Source organism: Nannobrachium achirus, assembly GCF_963921795.1.
Source record: "Nannobrachium achirus genome assembly, chromosome: 18".
NCBI lineage: Eukaryota > Metazoa > Chordata > Actinopteri > Myctophiformes > Myctophidae > Nannobrachium > Nannobrachium achirus.
In genome coordinates, this window is record NC_137825.1 from 29,362,286 (window position 1) to 29,385,709 (window position 23,424).

At 44.5% G+C, this 23,424-nt stretch overlaps 1 protein-coding gene across 1 annotated transcript in view; it reads left to right on the forward strand.

Moving 5' to 3' along the window:
• The window catches only part of skap1 (src kinase associated phosphoprotein 1), a gene marked incomplete at its 3' end in the record, with an annotated part of 43,296 nt that overhangs the window by 15,298 nt on the left and 4,574 nt on the right, over window positions 1-23,424 (forward strand). The window contains exons 5-11 of the mRNA XM_080747340.1: window positions 6,591-6,671; window positions 7,735-7,818; window positions 7,905-8,029; window positions 9,082-9,145; window positions 10,754-10,978; window positions 14,203-14,256; window positions 14,878-14,987. Of these exons, the coding sequence (XP_080603466.1) occupies window positions 6,591-6,671; window positions 7,735-7,818; window positions 7,905-8,029; window positions 9,082-9,145; window positions 10,754-10,978; window positions 14,203-14,256; window positions 14,878-14,987 (743 nt within the window). The remainder of the gene's footprint in view (window positions 1-6,590; window positions 6,672-7,734; window positions 7,819-7,904; window positions 8,030-9,081; window positions 9,146-10,753; window positions 10,979-14,202; window positions 14,257-14,877; window positions 14,988-23,424) is intronic.

The window sequence follows — 23,424 nt, forward strand, 5'->3', positions numbered from 1 at the left end:
TGTTCATATTGTAGGCTTTGTGACGCTGAAGAAATGACTGGTGTTACAGAGCAGTTCATTCGATTTTCTATTATTATTCTATTTGATCAAAATATATCACAACATATTCTAGATTGGTGACTGTTTGATAAAAAAAATATTATTTGTCATATTTAGTGATTTATACCTTTGATTACTCAATAACAATACTTCCAAAGTCATTTAGTGTAAAATAACAAAATAATTAATGAATATTCATTCATGGGACAAGTGGAAATTATCAGTTGCTTTGAATTGTTCTTTTAGATTATAATTTTTCCCATTGCAACATTTGTGAAAAATCTATATTGTTGCATATCTTTATTTGTTTGTGACCAAACCACCGCACGCAAAAGATATCTTGTGCCGGTGGCTTATTTTCTTTTAAGGTAACAGAAACTAGCATTCCATTGCACCTGTTGCCACTGAGCTATCAAGAGATTGATGACAATAACTTCCTTTATTTCAGAGAAATAGAATGATATTGTTGTCTATTGGCACAATCCATAATAACAGAGTTTCTTTCAAATACCTGTGGTTTTATAAATAGGCAATACACATTGATTTAGAATTGCAATAACACGCCGGCGCCGAACATATTTACTTACCATTATTGCTCAAATTATATTTAGGGTGTTTTAGTGGCTATGTTAAGAGCATCTAAAGTCGCAGTAACTGTACGTTTTGAGGTTTAGTGTTGATTTTCTTCACAGAGCATCTTCCCCCCAAGGCTCTCTCACTGACTGCGTTATATCACCTTTTTTATCACAGGACGCACTGGCTCTCCTGTGGGCCCCGAACTCCTCCATTGTTGGTATTTATATTCCTACTCCAGGTTTTTTTTTTCTTCTCGTGTCCATGTCAGCGAAGCAGCTGAAAACCGTCCCCTGCGATTAGAGGATCATTGTATCTGCAGTTAAGCATTTGAATAGTGGTAGTAAATCTACAAACGGGATATTCAGGGTCGCTGTAGACACTGCTTATGGCTGCCCAGGGGGAAACCGATGTCACATAGTAAATTTAGCCCTTTAGTCTCTGTGCAGTGGCCGGGCCCATGATGTTGGAATGTAGGAACTAAAGAGTGCAGAGGCTAGCATGACTTGACATATATTTTTTGCGTGGTAGCAATGAAAATATAGCTTGCCCCTCCTTACTGCTACTCTGACCAACACAAAGGGAGCCTGGGAACACGACACTGTGCAAATACTACATTTCTCTGATAAATTAATTGGCATGCACGTTTGCCATCATCGCAAAATATTCCAAAGGCTGCATGCCTCTGAGAGAATTCTTCATATTCGGCTGTTATAAAAGTTAAATCGTCCCCTCTACGAGGGACTCCGCCTTGTTTTGTAACCTCATCAGCATCCCCCCCCCCCCCCCCCAAAAAAAAAAGATTCCATAACCCATTAAACGTTAATGGATGCCACACACACATCATGCATGCTGCTATAATGTGCTGTATGCCTTTCTTTTTTATTTTTTTACTCAAACACATGCATTACAGAGCTTCTATACGCAGTTTATGTATCGATGACTGAAGTCCTAATCAAATCAGGGGGAGGAGTGGAGGGCAGGGAAGACATTTAGTCCTTAACCTCAGTGGCTCTCGGTCTCTCTCCTCCCCTCTGATGGCCGGCTTGCTGGAGGGACACACAGCAAAGGCCTCCTGCTGTAATGAGGAAAAATGTATCAATTTAGCCCCGGCCTGCGTGCAGATTGAGCGCCGGGTGGGTGAAGGTGCACTGAGTGGATCCTTTTTCCTAATCAAGGACAGTATCTGGAGAGGACTGCGGTGCCGCTTGCCTCCTCTGTCTCCAGAATCAGCAGCATTCCTTCCCCGTATCCACATCCCCCCCAGGGCCGGGGGGAGCCTCTGTGCCTTCTGTTTCACCTCATCAGCAGAGTTCAGGCGGAGGTCAGGTCCTGCCCCCTGATGCTGCATTCAATGCAATACCTCCTCGCATCGAAAGGCATTGCCGAAGCCTCCTCCCCGCCCTGTGTTCAAGGACTAAACAGCAGAGAAAGAAACCGCAGGTCCAAGTCCCACTGCTCACCTGGGCTGTGAGAGGATGCTGTCTTCAGTTAACTGAGCCTTTGATCTGTTTTACCTGGGCCAGAGCTATTTAATAATGTGTTTTTTTTAGTGGACATTAGAGGGAATCTTTTGGTTAATGTTCTTTCAATTGTTATTTAGGGAAATCGCTTATTTCATTAACAGTATGTCATTTTCCATGTGTGCTCGCAATTGAACTGGCAAAAAGTCTGCCTCCATTTTCAGCACTGGTTCAATCCCTGCTGGGCTGGATCCCGCCACCAGAACCGTCTCTCCAGCCTTGTCTCTCAGCCTTCTTGCTGTCTCAGTAAAGCAGAGATACCATGACGACCGGACCGCACCCGCTGTCCTTTAATCTGTTGTTGCCATGGCGTCTCCTTCTGCAGCATCATCAACCTCACTTTTGAGCCATTTAGTGTTTTCCTAGCATCTTTGTTGCATTATGACCACAGTCAGATATAATGTAGCACATTAGTCCTCCCACCCAACCATTTCCCTTCATTTTGATTCACTCTCTGCCCGGCCTCTGATTGACTTTCAGCCTAACTAAAGTGGATTTTAATGAGAGAATACATTAACTCCCTCTGGTCATGCTAACATAAATCAGCCTTTTCTTGCGGGATCAACTGCTGAGCTCATAACACCATGCTGAGAGAGTGTGAATAACCAAATGAGAGATGGCAGCCGTCGCCAACCGCTGCCAGCTCAGATGCATTGTTGTGTTGTGTCCCCAGAGTCTAGAACAAGTTCAGCATGGCAACAAACATGGCACAGTAAGTGCCGCACAGGTTGGCTTGCTGATGGGGGAAAATGTTGCTTCATCGGGACATCTCTGGTCAATTTCTTATTGATTACTTTCTCCATTTCTGAAATGGTGGTTGTTCAAATCTTTTGTGCTTGATTGCCATTATTTACAGTCACCACAGGCCCGTAGCAGGCTCTCACCTTGATTGACTAAACATTGCTGCTTGAGTGTAACATTCCATCTATCTGCTTTCTCTCTGTTTGTAATTGCACTTGGCTAAAAGCTAAATAGGTTATGCGGGAATATCAATAAATTGCCATCAAATTAATGTCAATACCCTAGCTGTGGATGGCAGTAATTAAAACACAAAAAGGATGAAAATGAAGTCATCGCATTGCCCTGAATAATTGATAATGCAATTTATGAATTGTATGAAAGAGTGCCGTCTGTCTGTGATTCTGATGAGGACCTAATCAGATGCATTAATGTGTCTCTCTCTGTGTGCCTGTGCTCACGCTGGAAATCATTTTAAACACAATTCAAACACTGTTTGATGCTTGTTGGGTTTTTAACACCTTAAATTATACATGTTTCACAAATAAGATTACTTTTGAATATCCTCTTAAAATGACTTTGGTCCCAAAGTGGTGCTATAGCGTGTAATTTGATTAAAGGAGACATTGCTCACTCTGGACCAATCAGAATGGGTTTTTTGCAAGGTGGTGGGAGGGATCAATGGCGACTTGTGTGAACAGCCGATCGTGAACAGCTTTTAGGTTTGTACTGCTACCCTGTGGAAGGGTTGCGAAGTATAGGCATGCCCATCATTCACAAGCATAAAGCCTAATTTATACGTTGTGAGCTTGTAGATCGACTATCTTCTGTGTACAGTAGTATAAAGCAGACCTAACTCTCCATTAGGTCGGTGAAATCAGGTCGAATGTGAAATCCCCATTTGCCTCCTGCCCAAGGTTTCACATTTCTTTTATTTCAGAATTAAATGGAGAGAGAGATAATCGGGTGGAGCCATGTCCTCCACAGCTAAGGTGATGCAAAGGCACAAATGCGTAATGTTTATTGACCCAAGCAGATCAGAGTGATCCCATGTTGATTTTGCAACTCCTCAACTATTAACCGGTCTCGACCTCTGAGATAAATGAAGAGCGAGAGAGGCAGACGGATGAGGGGATTAGATGAGCGCCCGCAACAGGGAAGCAGGCCCAGGAAAAATGAACGGACTGCCGGCGGATGGATGAGGTGGGGGAGCTTAATGACCGCTGTTTGTTATGATGTACCGAATCAGGCTCTCCTTTGACAAAACAGTCCTCAGCACCTCCGTATTTATAGTGTCACCAGTCAGTCCATCCACAAAGGCAGGCTGATGATATGTGAGTGCGTTCGAGCCGTGAGGTGTCCAGGGCTGTGCTCTTCAATGACCTGCTCATCCGTCAGGCCCACGAGCTGAAAGCACCGCAGGGTTATCGGATCACACACTGGATAGGTGTTGACCCCGTGCATAAATCTCTGGAATGCTGTTCCAGCCAAAACAGGGAAGTAGCTGTCATAAGTTTCATTTTTGTCCGCCACATGAGGCTTATTCCAGAGGAGCATTTCACGGGTCCGATCCAGGAAATGCCCTTGGAGCAACAAGGCGCTTGACAGTACAGTACGTGTCACACAATTTTAGTGGACATTCAACCCAGCTGTGCTTTCACCTGGCTCATTTTTTTTAAGAGTGAGAAAGAGGGTGGGTATTTGTCTAACTCTGGGGGATTCCCCGTGTTTAAAAAAGAGCACCCGGTTACGGTATGACATGTTTGGTTTACCCAGCAGTTAAGCGGTGCCGTCTGGAAGGGCGATGGATTCCAGGCCCTCTGCCTTGTCATCAATGCCCTGGGTGAGGTGTCACACTGACCAGTGTAAATGGACTTTAAATGGTCCATGTACTCCAGACTTAAAAAGGCGGCACCTGCTCCCTCGCTGCTTTTTCTCCATTTAAGGCTAATGCCTGATGACTAATGAGCACGGAGGAAGTTGAGCTTTGTTTTCGACACACACGCCAAAGCCAGGTACTCCTTATGAGGCGAGGGGCGGCAGATGGCCCTTGAAGCTGACCCTGGGTCAGTTTTGCTATTTCCCCACTAATGGCCCAAGGTTAGGAAGTGATCTCCAGTTATCCTTCAAGTAGGGATGGGACGATAGTCGTCATTATCGTTTATCGTGATACAAAAACAAAATAATCGTATTGTGGAGATTTAAATGTATTGTGATTCTTGAAATTATCCTCCGAGCTGCATATCCGGTACCATTTAAACCCTAATTGGTAAAACAGGCCAGGAAATAACGTACTTGATACAGTCTTTTTTTCCACTCTCTACCAAATCTCTTTAAGAAATAGCCGATTTACAAGCTCACAATGTCACAACGCTATTTTTTGGCAAATGTTCCGCCCAGGGTAATGATTGTTGGGGATATTTTGATTATCGCGATAATATCGCAAATCGCATTTCTTTGGTCACAATAATCGCAACATGACATTTTCATATCGTCCCATCCCTACCTTCAAGAAGAGGGCTAGCTGGGGATCACTTGTGTCGAAGAGGAGCTTCGCCACTCGTCGTCACGTAAAATATTTAGTGCTTCGTACTGCTGTGCTAGTCTCCCTATAGACGCTTCAATTTGTGTGATGCTAGTGTGCCGATAAATGTGCATCTCTGCAGATGCAGGCTTGTTGAAAATTCCCACGGGCAAGTCATTCCCATTAAAGTGCACTGTGAGCAGATGTATGGACTGCAGTGCTCAGCAGCACTGTAAATGTATTGATCCCAGTTTCCTAAAGGGGGGGATTGTATTTGATCCAATTCTTAGGAGGCTGCATGTTTATGGTGTGTGTATGCATTGTAAGATCCAGCAGCTCCCCCCCCCCCCCCCCCTTTTCCCCCCTTTTCTGCTTTTGAAATTGTGGTTATCCTTTTTCTGCGTTTGTAATAATGTTATCCTATGTAAAGTACTATGTTCTATCCGTCTGTCTTTCAATGTTATATGAGATACATAAAGTGGTTCCTGTGTAAATAAGCCATAAAGCTTACTAGGATCTCCTTTTAGTTTACCTTGTACCAGTGATTTTGCTGTCATGAAACTGTACCTTTTTGGAGCTGTGTGGAACACAAGCTCCCTATACGTGGCCGTGTGTGTAGGTATGTGGGTGGGTATGTGGGTGGGTCTGTGGGTCTGTATGTAGCCTGTATGTAGTAACCCTGGGTGACCAGAGAGGTGCTGTTGAGTCTAGCCTGCCCTGAGCATCAACTGCAATACACACACACACACACACACACACACACACACACACACACACACACACACACACACACACACACACACACACACACACACACACACACACACACACAGCTCCACTTCGAACAGAGGTTCGATTTTTTCTATTGCAAACTGCTAATAAACTCTTCAATCAATCAATGTTAATTTAACTCTGGGTGCAAAAGTTTACCCGTTCCTCAGGGTTAAATTAACACTCTAGATTTCACTCTTGCTGTGTGTGTGTGTGTGTGTGTGTGTGTGTGTGTGTGTGTGTGTGTGTGTGTGTGTGTGTGTGTGTGTGTGTGTGTGTGTGTGTGTGTGTGTGTGTGTGTGTGTGTGTGTGTGTGTGTGTGTGTGTGGCACTGTAGTGGGGCCTTAATTCAAGAATCAAGAACAAATTATGTTGCATTGTGAACACAGGCAGTCAACAATGTCCATTGTGTCTATCCACAGTCTTTGGGGAGATTGCCGCGGTAGCAGCCCAGGACCTCAATAACATCTTGAAGCAAGGCTACTTGGAAAAGAAACGACGAGGTACACAGGAATATCGCAGTCGGGTTATGAAGTTTATAGTTAACATCAAATCTAATAGTAGTTTGTATTATGTTGTGAACCCTGTGACAGTTTTAGCGAAAGTATACAAGAAATTAAGCTTGAAAAATATTTGAATAAAGTGTAATCATCCCTGCTGTGTTAGTGGGCATCGCACCTGGGTATACTGTAGTAGATTTGGTTGGAAATGGAAATAACCTTTTGTTTTAACTGTTTTAAAATGTATCAAGTACTAAATATGTACCGTATACTGTAGAATTATAGAATGATATGGTTCTACAGTATCTGCTTTCAAAGGATCTAACAGATACAACCAGGAGAGCACAAAATAGATTAATATTAAAGGTAAAGTTTGTGCTGCTATATGAATGTACATTCTGCCACCCTCTGTTTGAGTACTCAATTCAAATAATAATTAATTGATTTATTCATATTTATCCAAGTGCATTGTGAAATGCATATACAACTACAAGTATACAACTTCAACTTATTGATATAATCAATATTTATTCATTGATTTACCTATACTGCTTTACTATTCACTAGTATGTACATGCTGTACAAAGTCCTCCAACTGTATTGTACACCCAGTATATTATGAATTTATAGTGTCAATTGTATATTACTAATTATATTGCAATATTGTATCTAGTTAATATCTATCTAGTTAATATCTATTTATAACTTACCTTTACATCTTTATATTGTAAGTAAATAAAATGGTATAAAAACATTAAGTAACATTTTAAGTAAATAGAATAAAAAAATAACTTGAATGTTTCTATACTTTTGCTTCAGTGTAGTTAGTGCACCAATGTCACAGAGCCAAATTAATCATATTTGCTAATACACCTGGCAAAACACCTGATTCTGATTTCAATGTAGTCTTTTTCATATTTGTGTGCAGTATTTTTGTGTAAAACATCAGATAAGGACACAACAACGTACAATATTTGGAATATGAATCAACATCTTGCTCTACTAGTACGGTCTAATTTTGTTTTTGAGTTCATGCTAATGCTAACAGTGCAATTCTTCCATCCAGACCACAGCTTCTTTAGCATGGAGTGGCAAAAGAGGTGGTGTGTCCTCAACAACACTATCTTCTACTACTTTGGGAGTGAAAAAGGTTGGCCTCAAATACTTCCAGAAACATTTAAACTACATAAACTGAAACATAAGGTAATTTTCTGCCTTTACATCTGTTTTGTTCAGACAGGCAGCAGAAGGGCTCTTTCTATATCAACGGCTACAGTGTTGAACTGGTAACCAACCTACGGAAAGACTCCAAAAAGAACGCCTGTTTTGAGTTAAGTGCACCTGGTCGGCGTACCTTCCAGGTGGGTAGAATTACAACCTTAATATAAGTTACTTTTCCTCATACAGTATATACTGTATAATAATATATTCCCTGAATTAGATAGCCACTCTATGGTTCAATAACAATCGATTGAATTTCAGGCTGCTATATTATACAGGCAGATCAAAGAATAAAAAAACAAAAACTCTGTCTTCACTTGCTCAATAAAGAAAGGATTTAATCACACAATGTTTCGGCCAAGGACCTTCTTCAGGCATCTGCTGACAATTGATACCAACATCATTATATTGTACGTTGTTGTCGGTTGGAAACCTTGTATGTCCAAAACCGTTCGGTTTGTATTCATCATTTTAAAAACTCGTGAAACTAGTGGAAAGTACTTAGTGAAAATAGCCACGGAGCGAGGCGTTGTGTGCTTGTAGATCTGCTATTTTCACTCGTTTTGTGCGACAGTCTAGTATGATGAAGCAGGGCTTTACTTTACGAAAAAACATACACATTTGAAACTTGGAGATACAAGGTTTCTGCCCGACAGTGATGATGATATACATGAGAAAGGGTCAACAGCGACCAATCATCACACACCCCTTACCAGTGAATATAGGGTACATCTTGTGTCAGTGATCACAGAAAGTCAATTGACCTTGGTCACAAATGAATAAATCTATTGAGAATACACTCAGTTTGCCTTTATCGGTATAACAATAATTTAAGTACTTTGATCACATTATTAAAACATTTAATCACATCATTATCAAATACCAACTATAACACCCATCAAAAGTTAACAATTTGAATAGACTATATTAGATAAATTGTGACATGAACATCACCAGGTCGCTATATGACTCAATCTATGACTTAATCCAGATTTATGAAATAAATCCTGAAATCTCATCATTTTGTGATGACTTTAAGGAAAAGATTCCTCATTTTATTCTTCTAGTTCCAACTCCCTGATAGAAATTACGGGTTTGCACCACAAATAGTTCCTGATCTTTTGTTCCCGTGCAAACCCAGCCTGAGATGTCATATGATAATCGTGGTATTATTGTCACTCTGTCCCACCAGTTCACTGCCAGCAGTCCTCGGGAGGCCAGAGAATGGGTGGACCAGATCAATTTTGTCCTGAAAGGTAAGCTTGCATGTCCTACTTTTTAAAAGACGCATAAGCTGTTCAGAAAACGGGAGTTAAAGGAGGACAATTGTTCTCATAGTTCTCCCAGCCTCATTTCTCACAGTTGTCGACCCAAGTTTTCTTGTATGCATGAGGGGGCAGGAAAGGTCAGGAAATGACAGAGTGCCATTTTTTATCTGCGAATCAAGCAAAAAACAAAACATTTAAATAAACAAAAAACACGTTATCCATCATCAAGCGGCTCAGCCAATCACACAAGTTCTTGAACCTCCTCATTCTACACGTCACGGAGCCGACCACACGTCATCACGTACCTCTCTGACTCCCAGCCTCCACCCGCCTCCACATTCCCCCCACCACCCACCCCTACCCCTCCTACCGAATTCCAGCTTTACGGGAAATTGATTGGTAGACGTTCTGGTTATCCTCCAGCGACATCGATTTCTGCCCGGCCGATGGTGTACGTTGAGGGGACCTGATACCCTGTGTTGCAGTGGGCAGTCGCCTGCAATCAGACTGGCCCTCCATCTGAGCGAGCAGTCGCACGTTGGCTGCTCTAAAACGGGCTCGGACCAGCCCACTGATTTGCGGGAAGTAACGGACACCCGCGCCATTTGTATCAGCTACCCCAGGCCCCACGTTTTCTACTACCAAACACAGCCCAGAGCGTTGAAGTTAAAGCTGCAATCTGGAACTCAAAATCAAATACAAAATAAATGAAACAAAAATGCACAGGGAATCTGGAACTCATTTTAACGAATAGAAGGTTATTTTAACAAACCTTTGGTCGCAACAATCTTTACGGTACTGTACCTGCAGTGGTTGAAGGTGGTTTCCTTTCTCTTCCGCTAATTAAGACATTTAGACCCTTGTGTAAGGTAGGTCAGGACACCCAGACCTACTGGGTGACAAGTAGCCCTGCCTAAAGAAGATCATACTGTCAGTGCAAAATCTACTATCTACTGTACTCTACTGTGCCTTGTCCACGTGGAGATTGCCTAGGGAGGAGCAATACAAATCTGGTCTCTCATAAGGGAGACCCGAGTTTGAATCCTAGTAGGACATAAAAGTTACAGATTGCAGCATTAAGTCATCATTATGTGACTACTTTTGCACCTGAATTCACACTCTATGTGTTCCACTGACAATGCAAGGCAGTTTCACCTCCTTTTCGATGTATAGCATGATTTCTAATCTCTTGTGACATTTTTAACCTGGCATCCCTATTTTGGACATCTCAATATAGGAAAAACTCATTGTATTGCTCAATGTAGATATTGTATTGCTCAATTTAGACTCCACCGTACAAAGGAGTATAAAATAGGACATAAGTGGTTCAATGGACAATCATAAGAGAACCATGGCAGATAGAAGCATAAGAGGACATGTTGTGTGACACTGGTCTAGAGCCGGATCTGAACCCTCACTAGCAGTTAATAATTGACCATTTATGACATGTCACACCACCAAAACCCTTTGGACATCTGTCTCTCCTGTCCCTTTAATTCATGTGTTTGTTATTTTATGCGGAACCGTGCCTTCCATCTCTGGTGTATAACTCCGCCGATCACACATTCTCCCTCCGTCTCTCTCTCCCTCTGACAGATCTCAGCTCCAGCTTCATCCCTTATGACGACGAAGACGAGGAGGAAGAGGAGGAGGAGGAGGAGGGGGAGGAGGAGGAAGAGGAGACCTACGATGACATTGAGGAGCTCAGCAGCCCTCCCCCGCCCCGGCCCGGTCTTGGACCCCCGGTCCCGGGACCCAGCCAGGGGCCGGAGAGGGGGGATGATGAAGAGGATGAAGATGACATCTATGAGGTCCTGCCAGGTAATGAGGACATGGTTACCTCATTTATGAGTCCCCAGTTCATTTAATTCTGAGAGTTTAACAATGGATCCCTTTTAAATCAGCACTCGGGATTTTCCAGGGACAGAGACACAGACACATACTTGATAACGCACACATTGAAGGAGGAAGATGATTATGGGGTGCACGCGCACACACACACACTCGCACGCACACACACACACACACACACACACGCACACGCGCACACACACACACACACACACACACACACGCACACACGCACGCACACACACACACACTCTCTCTTATGCCTTCAGGAATTCTAGTAACACCCAGTAGATGGCTGTGATAACCTTCCTTGGCTGTGATGTTCCTGTTGCCAGGTGCCTCCCTATCACTGCAACTCCCTCAGTGATCTCTCATTATAAATCATGCAACACTAATAAGCATGTCAGGGTTGAGGATGGTGTTTCCAGCACCGCAGAAGGCTCAGAGGGGAAGTTTCAGCGTGCGAAGACTAGAGATCAGCCTGCCTTGCTCCCTTTTCCTAACCTTCATCATTACTGTGGACAGAGGCATCTGTCTGGAAAGAGTTATGTTGTTGAAATCAGCAAGATCCCAGTCGTTTCTGAACGCTCTCTGATGGAACGTTCAATTAGCTAATGTTGCCAGGCAACAAATACAATTCCAGCCAGTAAGCAGAGTTTTACTATTGCCTAGCAACAAAATGTAGTTCCAGGAAGTGAAAATCAAATCTCTGGAGGTACAAATTTGGTCCAGATCCTATTCTGCTGCACGGTTTTACAGATGATGGAGTCTGAGGAGGGAAAATCGCGAAAACAGAGAGAATAGTCTTTATCCAAATCCGCCCAACCCCCTTAAGGAAAACGAGTACAGTTCCACGTGTCAGGTGGCTACAGGGCCCGGGGAAGGACAAAAGGGGCGATCCGATCCTTTCACAGCCATCGTCCATCACCCTTTCTATTAAAAAAGATACATCAAGATTCGGTTTCGTCCAGTGGATGCATTACCTTTGCCAAAATCGTTGGCGAGAGGGAGATCAGTCTTGGGACTGTCATGCCGGCGTACAAAGCCATCTGGGAAGGGGTACAGACCCTGACCACAGATGGCATATCAAATGACAGGCTCTTTCGTTCACTTTCTCACCCCCTTCACTTATCAATCACTCTGGCTCGCTCTATGGTCACTTACCACTTCTCTACAGGACAGTGAGTGAACACTGCTTGATCGTCAGGCTTTTACAGTTGTTTTCCGAATGGACCGAGAGGAGAAGAAATGGCAGGAAAAGGGCAGGAAATTAGACATTTACCACATGAATGCCAGTGACCCTGTTCCGGAGAGAACATTCAGTGGAAATAGCAGACCTGCAAACTCACATCGTGTTGCAACGCGCATGAGCTTCTAGATTGGCTATTTCAACAAAGAGATTTATAGAGGGATAAAGGTAGGGGGGGGACCTAGTATAGATCCCTTGGGGACACTGGCCATTTGCATAGATAGGGTTTAAAGTGGTCAAGGGAGGTGTGACCAAAGTGTTAGTGTGACATGCTCCACCAGACTGTGTTAGCAATAATACAAAGATATACTGTACATACGTCGTAATGTACTGTATGTGATTCTTAAATACACAGAGGCTTCGTAATTAGGATGGCTTACATATGATCATTCGTGCATTTTGTTTTCGTGGCAAACATGTACTGCTATCTTTGTAAAATATTATTTGACATGCACGTTAACAAAGTGTCCAGGTGCTTTGCTGTGTCCATGTTGTTGAACAGGCTGCGTTGTGGAGAGAATACAGAAGGACGGTGGTATTGACACTGGTGCTGCTGACTGATTTTATAGAGTGGAAAATTAAATCACATTGATATAGAAAGCGGTGGCCCATACCAGTGGCCTCTCCTCTGAAGGATGCCCTTCTCTACAGCACTTGAACACCGCTAAACAAATGTTTGGACTCTTTGCAAACAAGATTACTGTATCTTTATTTATTTTATTCTTTTCTTATAGCCCGCCAACTTGAATGGCAATGTGCGGCAATTCTACGAAAGTCATGATGATGTTTATGCATAATGAATGGATTTATAATTCTCTTCCTTGCATTTTAAATTGGCTCTGAATAATAGTGTTTGATGCATTCTAGTTGGTGTGTGTGTGTGTGCGTGTGTGCGTGCGTGCGTGCGTGCGTGTGTGAGTGCGTGAGTGCGCGCGTGCGCATGTGTGTGAGAGATGGGGAGAGAGAGACACAGAAGAGAGGCAGAGAGAGAGAGCCAGAACGCTTGCAAGCATACCCTTATATACACATCCAGATCAGTGTCCATGTGTAAAATATGTGCATGTGTGCACAGCGCGCATATGTCCTTGTGTGTGAAAGTGAATGTGAGTGTGCCCGTTCATGTGTGCTTCCTGCCTGCTGGTTCCTGGAAGCAGAGGGGCAGGTTGTGGTGGAGGGTGGATAGGGTTGCCGGGTGGTGCTGGCGCGGCTGTCAGCCTGACAGCGTAAAGGATGGGTCGGGGGAGACGAGAGAGCCAGGGATATCACTGTGTCACCTCGCCGACCGCCAGGTACCACGCCCCCGCAATCAATGACACATCTACCTCCACCATGCAGCCCTAAACACGGGGAGCACTCTCTCTCTCAGCCTTGGAACCTAAACTGCACTAAATGAAATGATCTGGTCACGGGAGGGCAAGGTCGATAACTCCTCCTGCAAAAAAACTGTAAACACCAGTTGGGGGACGTTCCCTTTGCAGAATTTAAAAGTGTGTCACCTCGTGGTTCAGAACTCAGTATTCTTTTCCTGACCCTCACTCTTGACTTGACTTGTGTGTGTGTGTGAGTGTGCGTGCGTGCGTGCGTGCGTACGTGTGTACTTATTATTATATTATATGCTTGTGATAGCCAAATGTCCCCACAAGTCTAGGCTACTATAATTTGAGAAATAGAAATTGTGAGGAAAGTTTTCCTGCAAGAGAATGCTTTTTAGTTTGGAAAATGTTCAGGTTGAGGTTAGGGTTAGCATTAGACATTTAGATATTACTAGGGGCGTTAGGGTTGGAGTTATACCTATGATTTATACTTGGTTGTATGTTGGTGTCGCGAATCAAAAATAGCTGATATAAACGTTGCCACACCGGCATACAGTATATAACTCAGGCATTATTACTCATTGCCGTACAAAATGTTGATGTTCTCAAAATGTGTGTTTGTTTATCTTCAGAGGATGACTTTCCAGATGTGGTGGAGGACAGCCGTGAGAAGAGCTCCAAATCAGGTCAGAAGGCCACTCCAATTCTACTCTCACTATCAGCTTTCTTCCTCGGCAACTCCTGTCCACCAACAAGTTCTAAAGTTCACAAAGTGTATGAAAAACGTTTTCAGCTACCGTGTAAGTGGGTTGTAGTAGTGTGGGGGGGCCCCCGGGACTCAAAGCTTCACCCTTGTTGTCTAAAGCAGTGGTTCCCAAACCTTTTAGCTCAAGGCCCAAAAAAGAAATCAGACTTTTGCCCGGGACCCAAACTAGTGAAAATATCAGATCTACTAGCTCACAACGCATCGCTTCGCGCTGGGTTGTGAGCTTGTAGATCGGCTATTTTCACTTCTTCTTAAACATTTGTTTCGAATTTATGGAATTTCTTCGATTTTTGGTATTTATTTATTTTTATATAAAATCCCCCATATTTTGGGGGATTTTCTTTTTGTAATATTTTGAAAGAATAAAAAACTAAAGTGAAAAGATAACAATAAAAGGGATATTTACTCACGACCCATAAAAATGTGTCCGCAACCCACATATGGGTCCCAGCCCACAGTTTGGGAACCAGTGATCTAAAGAGCTTGAGGTGGGAGGAGGCCGTGTTGTTTTCTTTATGGCATGCTCTGCATCTCCTCTCAGCCTCGTCGTCGGATTACGCCAGCTACTACCAGGGCTTGTGGGACTGTGATGCCGACGAGCCAGATGAACTGTCCTTCCATCGAGGGGAACTCATCTACATCCTCAGCAAGGTCAGTTCATCAACAGCCACGTATAATTCCTGTTGACTGGCCATTTTGCTCATATATCATACCACCCTCGAGACACCACCCTCACTTCAAATATGGGCAATTCCTGTCCCCCTCCCCCACCCCCAATTTTTTGTGGGATCTCCAGCACCTCCTCCCCCAAATAAGTACATTAATTACGTTAAGAGTTTAGAAGCACCGAGTAAATACAGAAAATGTTCCGGGTTATTTAGCCTCTGATAAAATAAAGGTTAAACAACGACGACAGCGATCATTACCTCCAATAATTGCCATTTTGCTCACTTCACTTCAATAACATGCTGATGTCCCCAACATCTACATTTCTGCAGTACCTCGATGCAGCGGTGAAGCGACAGCAGTGGCATTGTCTATTCCCCCCCTGCCACTAGGGTGAAGTGCCTCTCAGACGCTGGGTAATGGGGCCGTTGTTCATTACTGAGCCTATATCACAGGGGTTAATTGAGTGAGCAACCATGCGAAGCCCTCCTCTTCTGTTTGACATAAACCGCAGGTGGAGTCATCCTGCATCTCAGCTCTTTTCTCTCTCAATCTATTTCGCTGTGTTTTATGGCCATCTTGTAGCGACATGCAGAGTATCTGCTGCTGAAAAGCCATCCTACTGGAAATCAATGCCTTGTAATTTGGGCACTTTTGCTATGCCGTGGGACTTGTTGCTATTGGCCGGTTTTGCGATCGAACTATCCTGTGTTGTATTTGATGGGCAGTGGCGATAAATTCCAGTAATGTTTGTATCCCCTTTTCTGTTTTTAAATTGATTGTATAGTTAAGAGTAATTGTTAAGTACGCATATTGGCATTTCAGACTACTATTATTCTCAAAAGGACTGAATGGTTAATGCATTTGTTGAAACGATTCAGGTTTAGAAATAAACTTGAACTTGAGCCACTGAATTTTAACCCGCTTATAATGCTTGGTTAATCGCTAAACAAATGGCAACATTTTGTTGCTGTCACTTACAGACTTGCTGAATGGAAAATTCATTGTCCTCCTCTTGGGCTTCAAAATGATAGATAAAGAAGAATTACAATACACAATGAATAAATTAATGAACATACAATCAAACACCACAAGACAAATGATATCATAACTTAACAGAGTTTCCTGTATAGTACATAATCCAGAAATCCACTCTAGAGTTTGTCCGATATAGATTTTTCAAGGCCGATGCCGATTCCGATATTTTGGAGAACAGGAAGGTCGAACCGATTTTTTCCCTCTCTCTCCAAAACGCTGATATCCATAATTAATGTAGAAAACTCTATACCCTAAAAGGCATCTGATTCCACTGTCTGCTGTGCACGTGCCTTTCATTCTAGCCTGGCATGTTTATCGTTTACCCTCAATTCTTAACACTTTATGTACACTTACTGACTATTTAGTAGTGATTGAAATGTAATAACGTGAAATGTGTTTTAATTGCACTGGATAATTCACATCTTGATCAACAACGTGCATACTTAAAAATCTTAACAAATTAGAAAAGAAACTAAATGCTAAAATGTTAATTAGCTCAATATATCGTTCAATCCGATATCTCAAACTATCAATAGTCCAGTCCATATTTACAAGAAATATATACCTATACTACTAAATGAAAATGCTAGTTTAATTATATTTCAATGTCCAAAACACGGGCAAACAATTTGCAGCTTTTAGGGAATGAACAAATCCTTTCATTTGAAGTGCTGGGTGTACAACAGGAACAGGTGAAATATGCTCTCCACAGATGATAGAGTTTTAATTGAGCTCCTCAATGTCAAATTAATGAGATGCCACCATTCTGTGTCTGTGTGTGCCGCTTGATAGGGGGAAAACGTCAAAACCATTTCTCATATAAGCATGATAAAAGCACAATACTTAAGGGAACAAAGGAGACTCGCCTCTGTTGAAGATGTTGGCTGCAAATTCAGCCCAAACAGCCAGGACTCTGCCCTGTTATATATTACCTTTCACTGTAAGGATCAGATAACTGCCTTGCCGGTGACTTTAAAAGCGCACCCAACTCCAGGTTGGGCGTGCTGCATAGCTGTGGCGTTTCACCAACGTAATGACACAGATTACTCTTGTTTTGTACAGCCGTATGGCGGAGTCATAACAGAGTGACAGACTGCGACAGAGTATTCTAAAGGGCTTGATATACTTCACTGAACAAGGCGTCGCTCACCGAAACATAGTGGATCTACAAGCTCACAAGGCATCGCAGCACGACCAGCCATTTTCAGTGCAACGACACCGGCACGCAACTAAAGTATAAATCCGACTCAACTATAATACTCTGAAAGGATTTAAAGAGAGGCCCCGGCCGTAAATTATTTAGAGGTGATCACCGGACGGTCGTCCTCCTGAACGCTTGGTTTAGTATGACACCGCAACTCCGCCCGTGTCCCATTCTGCGCCGTAATGTTTTCACATTTACGTTGTGAGTGGCATTATTAGTATTATAGGCCATAATCGGCTGTTTATTTTAATGAGCCCTTGGGGAGGGGTTTCCCCTGCTGTGTGTACATGGAAGGGCCACTAACCACCAGGGGCGTCACAAGGATGGGAAAAGTGGGACTTAGTGGGAGTTACTAGGGCCCAAGGTGGAGGGGGCCTTCATTATTTTATACTTTAGCTATTGAAAAATAGCAGATCTACAAGCTCACAGAGCTTGTAGATCTGCTATTTTTGAAAAGTCATGAAAATGTGTGCAAATCTTTGAATATATGTATTTTTTAAGCGAACATTTGTAACTCAAATTTTGCCTCTGGGGGGTCTCTGGAACTAAATATTTTGAGATGGGGGTCCGTGGCCAAATACATATAATTTTGGGGGTCCTTGACATGACAACGTTTGAGCACCACTGACATTAGGTTTTTCCAAAAAAACCTTAGAAGGATTTAGAAGACATTTATAGAATCGTGTCAAAAATACCTGCACAAATTTTCACGTGTTAAAAGAAATATAGCAGATCTACAGGCTCGCAGCGCGGCACTCGGTGCCGCACTGTGAGCTTGTGTATCTGCTATTTTTCAATGGTTAAAGCACAAAATAATGCATAATAATGCGTTCTCATTCATGGGAGGCCCGCAGTGAATCCTTGTACCCAGGGCCCAGAATTTGGTGGGACACCCCTGCCACTAACACTCAGCTTTACGGGGGGATTCCTTAGAACCCTGACCTCCATGAGTGAAATACGGGCCCTTGGCTGGAGCTCAAGTCCGTCTCTTAACTGGGGACCCGGACACATGAAATGGCTGTAATAAAACTAGGGCCCATAAATTCTCCTACTGGGGGAGGGCTGGTTGTCTGTGCTGTTATGTCAACACTGACCATAATTACAAGGTAATAAGGACATGCTCTAAGTGTTAAATCAATGGTGCTAACAAACTGTTATTTTTAAAGCCGGGATGTGATTGACTGCTGAAGTGCAGAATGGGATAGCCACAGGCGTGGTGTCGTATGGCTGTGAACTGAGTAGAACATGCCGATTGTATAAAAGACCTCCATCAATCATTATTGATCTCTCACTTACTGTAAAGTGGGGGCATTTTTACTGTATTTGTGTGTTATTTTTCTCAGAGTTTTGTGTGTTTCTATGCATGCATGTGTGTGTGTGCATGTGTGTGCATGTGTGTGTGTGTGTGTGTGTGTGTGTGTGTGTGTGCGTGCTGTGCTGTGCGTGCATGCATGCATGCACATTCACGCGCGTGTGTGCACGCACGTGGGTGTGTACACTTGTTTGTGGCTGTGTATGGACGCACATGCATCCAACTGACAAAGTAAATAAATTAGGAACCCCACAACTCATATGAATCCCATTAGTTCTAGAGAATTAATCTCATAGCACGCCTCTGCTGCAGCTTGCACCGCTGCTGAACTCGCCTTCCTTCCAGAGAGCTCGCTGGTACTGCTCAGCGCTCTGATACATGGGCTGGAAGCACACGGCCAAATCCATCTTGTGTTTTCTCTCTGGCATTTCATTTCTGAGAGCTTGCATTTTTCTAATGCACATTATGGCTTTACACTGACATTTTAGCGTGTAATGACAAATACGGGCAAGCTCCGCTTCTCTTTTCCTTTTTTTTTCTTTTTGCGACATGGCATTCTCCGATTTTTTAACTTGATCCTAATGTTTGGATGTTTCTCTGCTTCTCACTGCTTTATGGTGATCTAAATTACAAACATACTGTAGCACGTAACATGCCCACAGATAAATCGTGTAGGATTTACAATGGTGTTGCAACGGTGCAAAATTGACCCACGACCAGATATCAGGATGACAGCGCAATCGTTGACATATGTAATGCTTGTATTCTGTCCTAGGCATGGCCCTCAATAATCCATAACGTTGTCCTGCATTCCTGCTTTCTAATTTATGTAGCCGGAATCAAAATACATGGGCTCTACAGGTCAGCTGTCACATTCCTGAATTCCCACATGCACTCATGGGGAACTGCGGGATGGAGTGGGGAGAGATTTATGACACAAACCCATCCAGGGTCCTTTAAACTCTGGCAAGGAGTGCTGCCACCTCTCCCTCGCTCTCTCCCTCCATCTCCCTGGCTGCTCTCTCTCTGCTCTCCAACCCTCCGACTCGCCGTCCAACCAAAACACAGAGAGGGGGAGACGGCTAGGCCAATCCCAGGAGCTTCCTAAAGTAGACAGTCACGTAATATCTGTGTGTTCTGTTCAGTTCCAGCCCCCTTTGGAGTGGCAGAAATGGCTCATTAGAAGCAACGAGAACATGGACACCGCTGACACCTTGTGGCAGTGGCTGGCAGTGTCTGTTGGTTACAACTACAGGAGGTGTTTAACAGATGACAGCCCACACACGCCAAAGGTTGATTTACGATGTTTCACTCTAAATCAACAAGGGGCTTTACTTGCACACGGTTGACATTCAGTGCTGTTTCCACACGAACATTGCAAATTTGATTTAGTCCGTCTTGAAACCGTCAAATTATAAATAATGATACCAAAAACATATGATCAAGAAATCAAGCTCCTGGGGCGCCCGCTGGCCAGGTGGTCAAGGCGCATACCACATACTAGGCTATGATGCCTGCTGGCGTCGCCGGTTCGATACCCGATTCCGGACGACCTTTGCCACATTTCATTCCCCATCTCTCTCCCCATTTCCTGTCAGTCTACTGTCCTATCAATAAAGGCATAAAAAGCAAAAAAAAAAAAAAAAGAAATCAAGCTCCTGGCAGGAACCACTAGTAGTCTCTGGATAAGGAACCTGTGACAAGCTCCCACTATAAGCCTGATTCCATACAGCAAAAATAGCTGATCTAAAGCTCACAATGTGTCGCACCGTTACGTGTTATGAGCATGTAGATCTTCAATTTTGCGGGGGCGAGCGACACCTGCGTGCAACTAAGTATAAACTTAGTCATTAGGTTCATAACGGCTTCAATCCATGACAGCCCAGTGTGGCCACAGGTCATACCGCCTGAATGCAGGCCGAGAAAAGAGAAAGTGGGACAACAATCAGATGGAAAAGTCAAGTCAAGACAAAAGGGGGTGGGGGTCCCTTTATCCCTTTGTGTGAACCCAGTCTCTCCTCTCTTTCTGCTTTTCTCTGTCACACACACAGCCATTTAAAGACCCCTGGCTGCTTTTGTGGCCATAGACACCAAGACGCTATAGACAGGCAAGACATCCTATTTACCACCCAAAGTAGAGGGGGGGGGGGGCAGTGGGAGTCTGGGGTGCAGGGTCACGCAGGAGGCAGCGGTCATCCCCCGGTCAACTACAGTAGGTCATTATTCAGCCCCAGCCAATAGTCCAGAACCGTGCCCGCGTAACACCCCCCACCACCCCCCCACCCCGATCCATTCTGCTTAATTATTATAAACGAGGGGTGGCGTAAACAGCCATCATTACAGACACTCAGCAGCATACACAAATCCACTTTAAATTGCTATTAAGTTAAGGAGTCATCCGTAATCCCAGGCGGCCATTACAAAGGAGCGAGAGTAGGTTTTCCTTTTTATTAAATCTCGTCGTCCCTGAGATATTTTTTCAAACGTTCTCATGCTCCGTCATGTTTCCACTTTGAAGCCAATTCTCTGATTTAATTAAAAGCCCGCTCAGGAAAGAACGGACACTAAGTAGCCATTTCATTCTCTGATTGTGCAGAATTATCATTCATATCTCTAAATGGATAGGTCGGCGGGGGGGTGGGGGTGTCTTCTCTATTCTTTTTGTGGGAGGGCGGGTGGTACGGTGAACCCTCATCAAATAAGTAATTTGACCACCAGTTTACGGTTTATTATCAAGACATTTGGTAATTTGCTGAGCAGTTGAAAACATACCTGTGTGTGTGTGTGTGCGCGTGCATGTGTGCGTGTGCGCGTGCATGTGCATGTGCTCCCCGGGCGTGTGTGTGTGTGTGTGTGTGTGTGTGTGTGTGTGTGTGTGCGCGCGTGCATGTGCTCCCCGGGCGCGCGTGTGTGTGTGTGCGTGTGGACAGAGAGCAGGGTTCCCTATAACCTGATTGAGGGTTAAACCGATCAGGGGGTCCAGCCAAGCAGAGGTGTCCATGTTTCTTTGTTAGGCCGAGTAGTGGATGGGGGAACTGCAGAGCTGCAGTGTGTCTGATGACTTTATGCAAGAGAAAGAGAGAAAGAGTCAGAGAGAGAGAGGGAGACAGCGACAGAGAGGAAGAACGAGGAGAGGGCGTTGGAGGAGAGACGGAAGAAGAAAGGGCGCAGGGACGTGCAGAGAATGTTAGAGAGGCAGGGGCTGAAAGGTCTAAAAGGGCCTTTTGGTGAAAATATTGAAAATAGCCGACCTCCAAGCTCACAACACGTCTTGATACCACACTAAACTAAGCATAAAAAAGGCAATACTGGAGATGTGGCGTACGGCAAGAATTTCTACATAGTTTCTACATAAGATAATGCATTCAAGTTCAAGAGAGTTTGGACAAGGCAGTTCTCTTGAATGCTGCCTTCAGGTATGGCATGGAAAGAGGGACATTTGCATTTCTTTCACCTTAGTAAAAACTGCATTCATGGTCTGGAGAGGGCACTTTTTTTACAGACGGATAAAAGGCCAGGGGCTCGAGCCCCCTTTCATGTCTATGTGTGCACGTGCCTGAAAGGGAGAGATAGGAAGAGATGAGGGGGCGGTTGGAGGGGAGAGGAAGGGAGGGCGGGAGGGAGGGAGGGAGGGAGAGATTGTAACACCCAGGCGGTGGGTTCAGCGGCAGGGCAATGAGAGACTTCCTGCTCTTCATCACGCCCAAGGCCTGCCTCAGTCAGCTGGTGGCCGAGGAAAGATGCCTCATGTGTCAGGCTTATTAGCACTCCCCCTGGTTTGTATGCATTTGGGAGCATGCATGCATGCATGCGTGCATGCGTATCTGGGGGTTGCACGCACGCACACACACGCACGACTGTGTATGTGTGTTTAAAGTGTAATAATACATGTGGGTACAAGAGTGCTGTAGGTGTATTGTTGCGTCGGTGTGCGCAGTAAAGTGCTGAGTGTTGATTTAATTCTGAGAGTGTACAAATTTTACTGTAAGGGTCAGGATTTTTCTTCAGAATAAGACGAAGCAAATAAATCGGGGAAAGATACCCAGAATATCAAATTGAGAGAGGGGGTCTGTCTTTATCCTGGCACGACGCAAAAGTGGTCCCTCCTGTCCGCCTGTGTCAGTCTCAGTCCTGGTGTCTCAGAGCGTCCGGGCTCGGCCAACCCTCTCCCGCCTCTCCAGGCACGGTTGGCTGTCAATCCGTGCTGCGGCGTGGAACATGAGCGATGGGTCCCATCAGAGCGCCACCATTAGCCAGCCCCCTGAGTGGTAAATAAACGATCGCGCCGGTACACTGCAGGTGTTGCCATGGCAACGTGCTCCCGATGACGGCCCCGCCCACGCTCGCCCCCCCCCCCCCCCCCCCCCCACCCCCCACCCGCTCTCGACGGAGGAGTCACCGGGAGGTCACAGAGTCGATGCTCTCCAGCCGCCACCGCGTGGCGCTGTTCCCCCCCCCCCCCCCCACACACACACACACACTCACACACCAGCCCGCCATCCTCTCAGCTGGGGTTGGAATGCGAGCAGTGATTTGATCGGTGTTCAGGCCAGGCCACTCCAGACGCTCTCTCTCCGCTGTCACATACGTGTTGCTTCCCACAAATTAGGCGTGCAGACACAGAGCGCTGCATGCATCCTGGTCCAACTCGTTAATGACATTACGGCCGGACATTGACCAGAGCCCGTCTAGCCGCTGAGGGACACTTGGTTTGGGAACCCCAGAGAGCCTGCTTACAGTGTGAGATCTCTGTCTGTGGCCTCCTCTTCCTGTTCATGGGGATGTGGTTGTCATCATTCATGTGGCCAACTGTGCCAACTTGTCTTTCACCTTAGAAGTCCCCCACATCCTAAGATGAAAGAGATCCC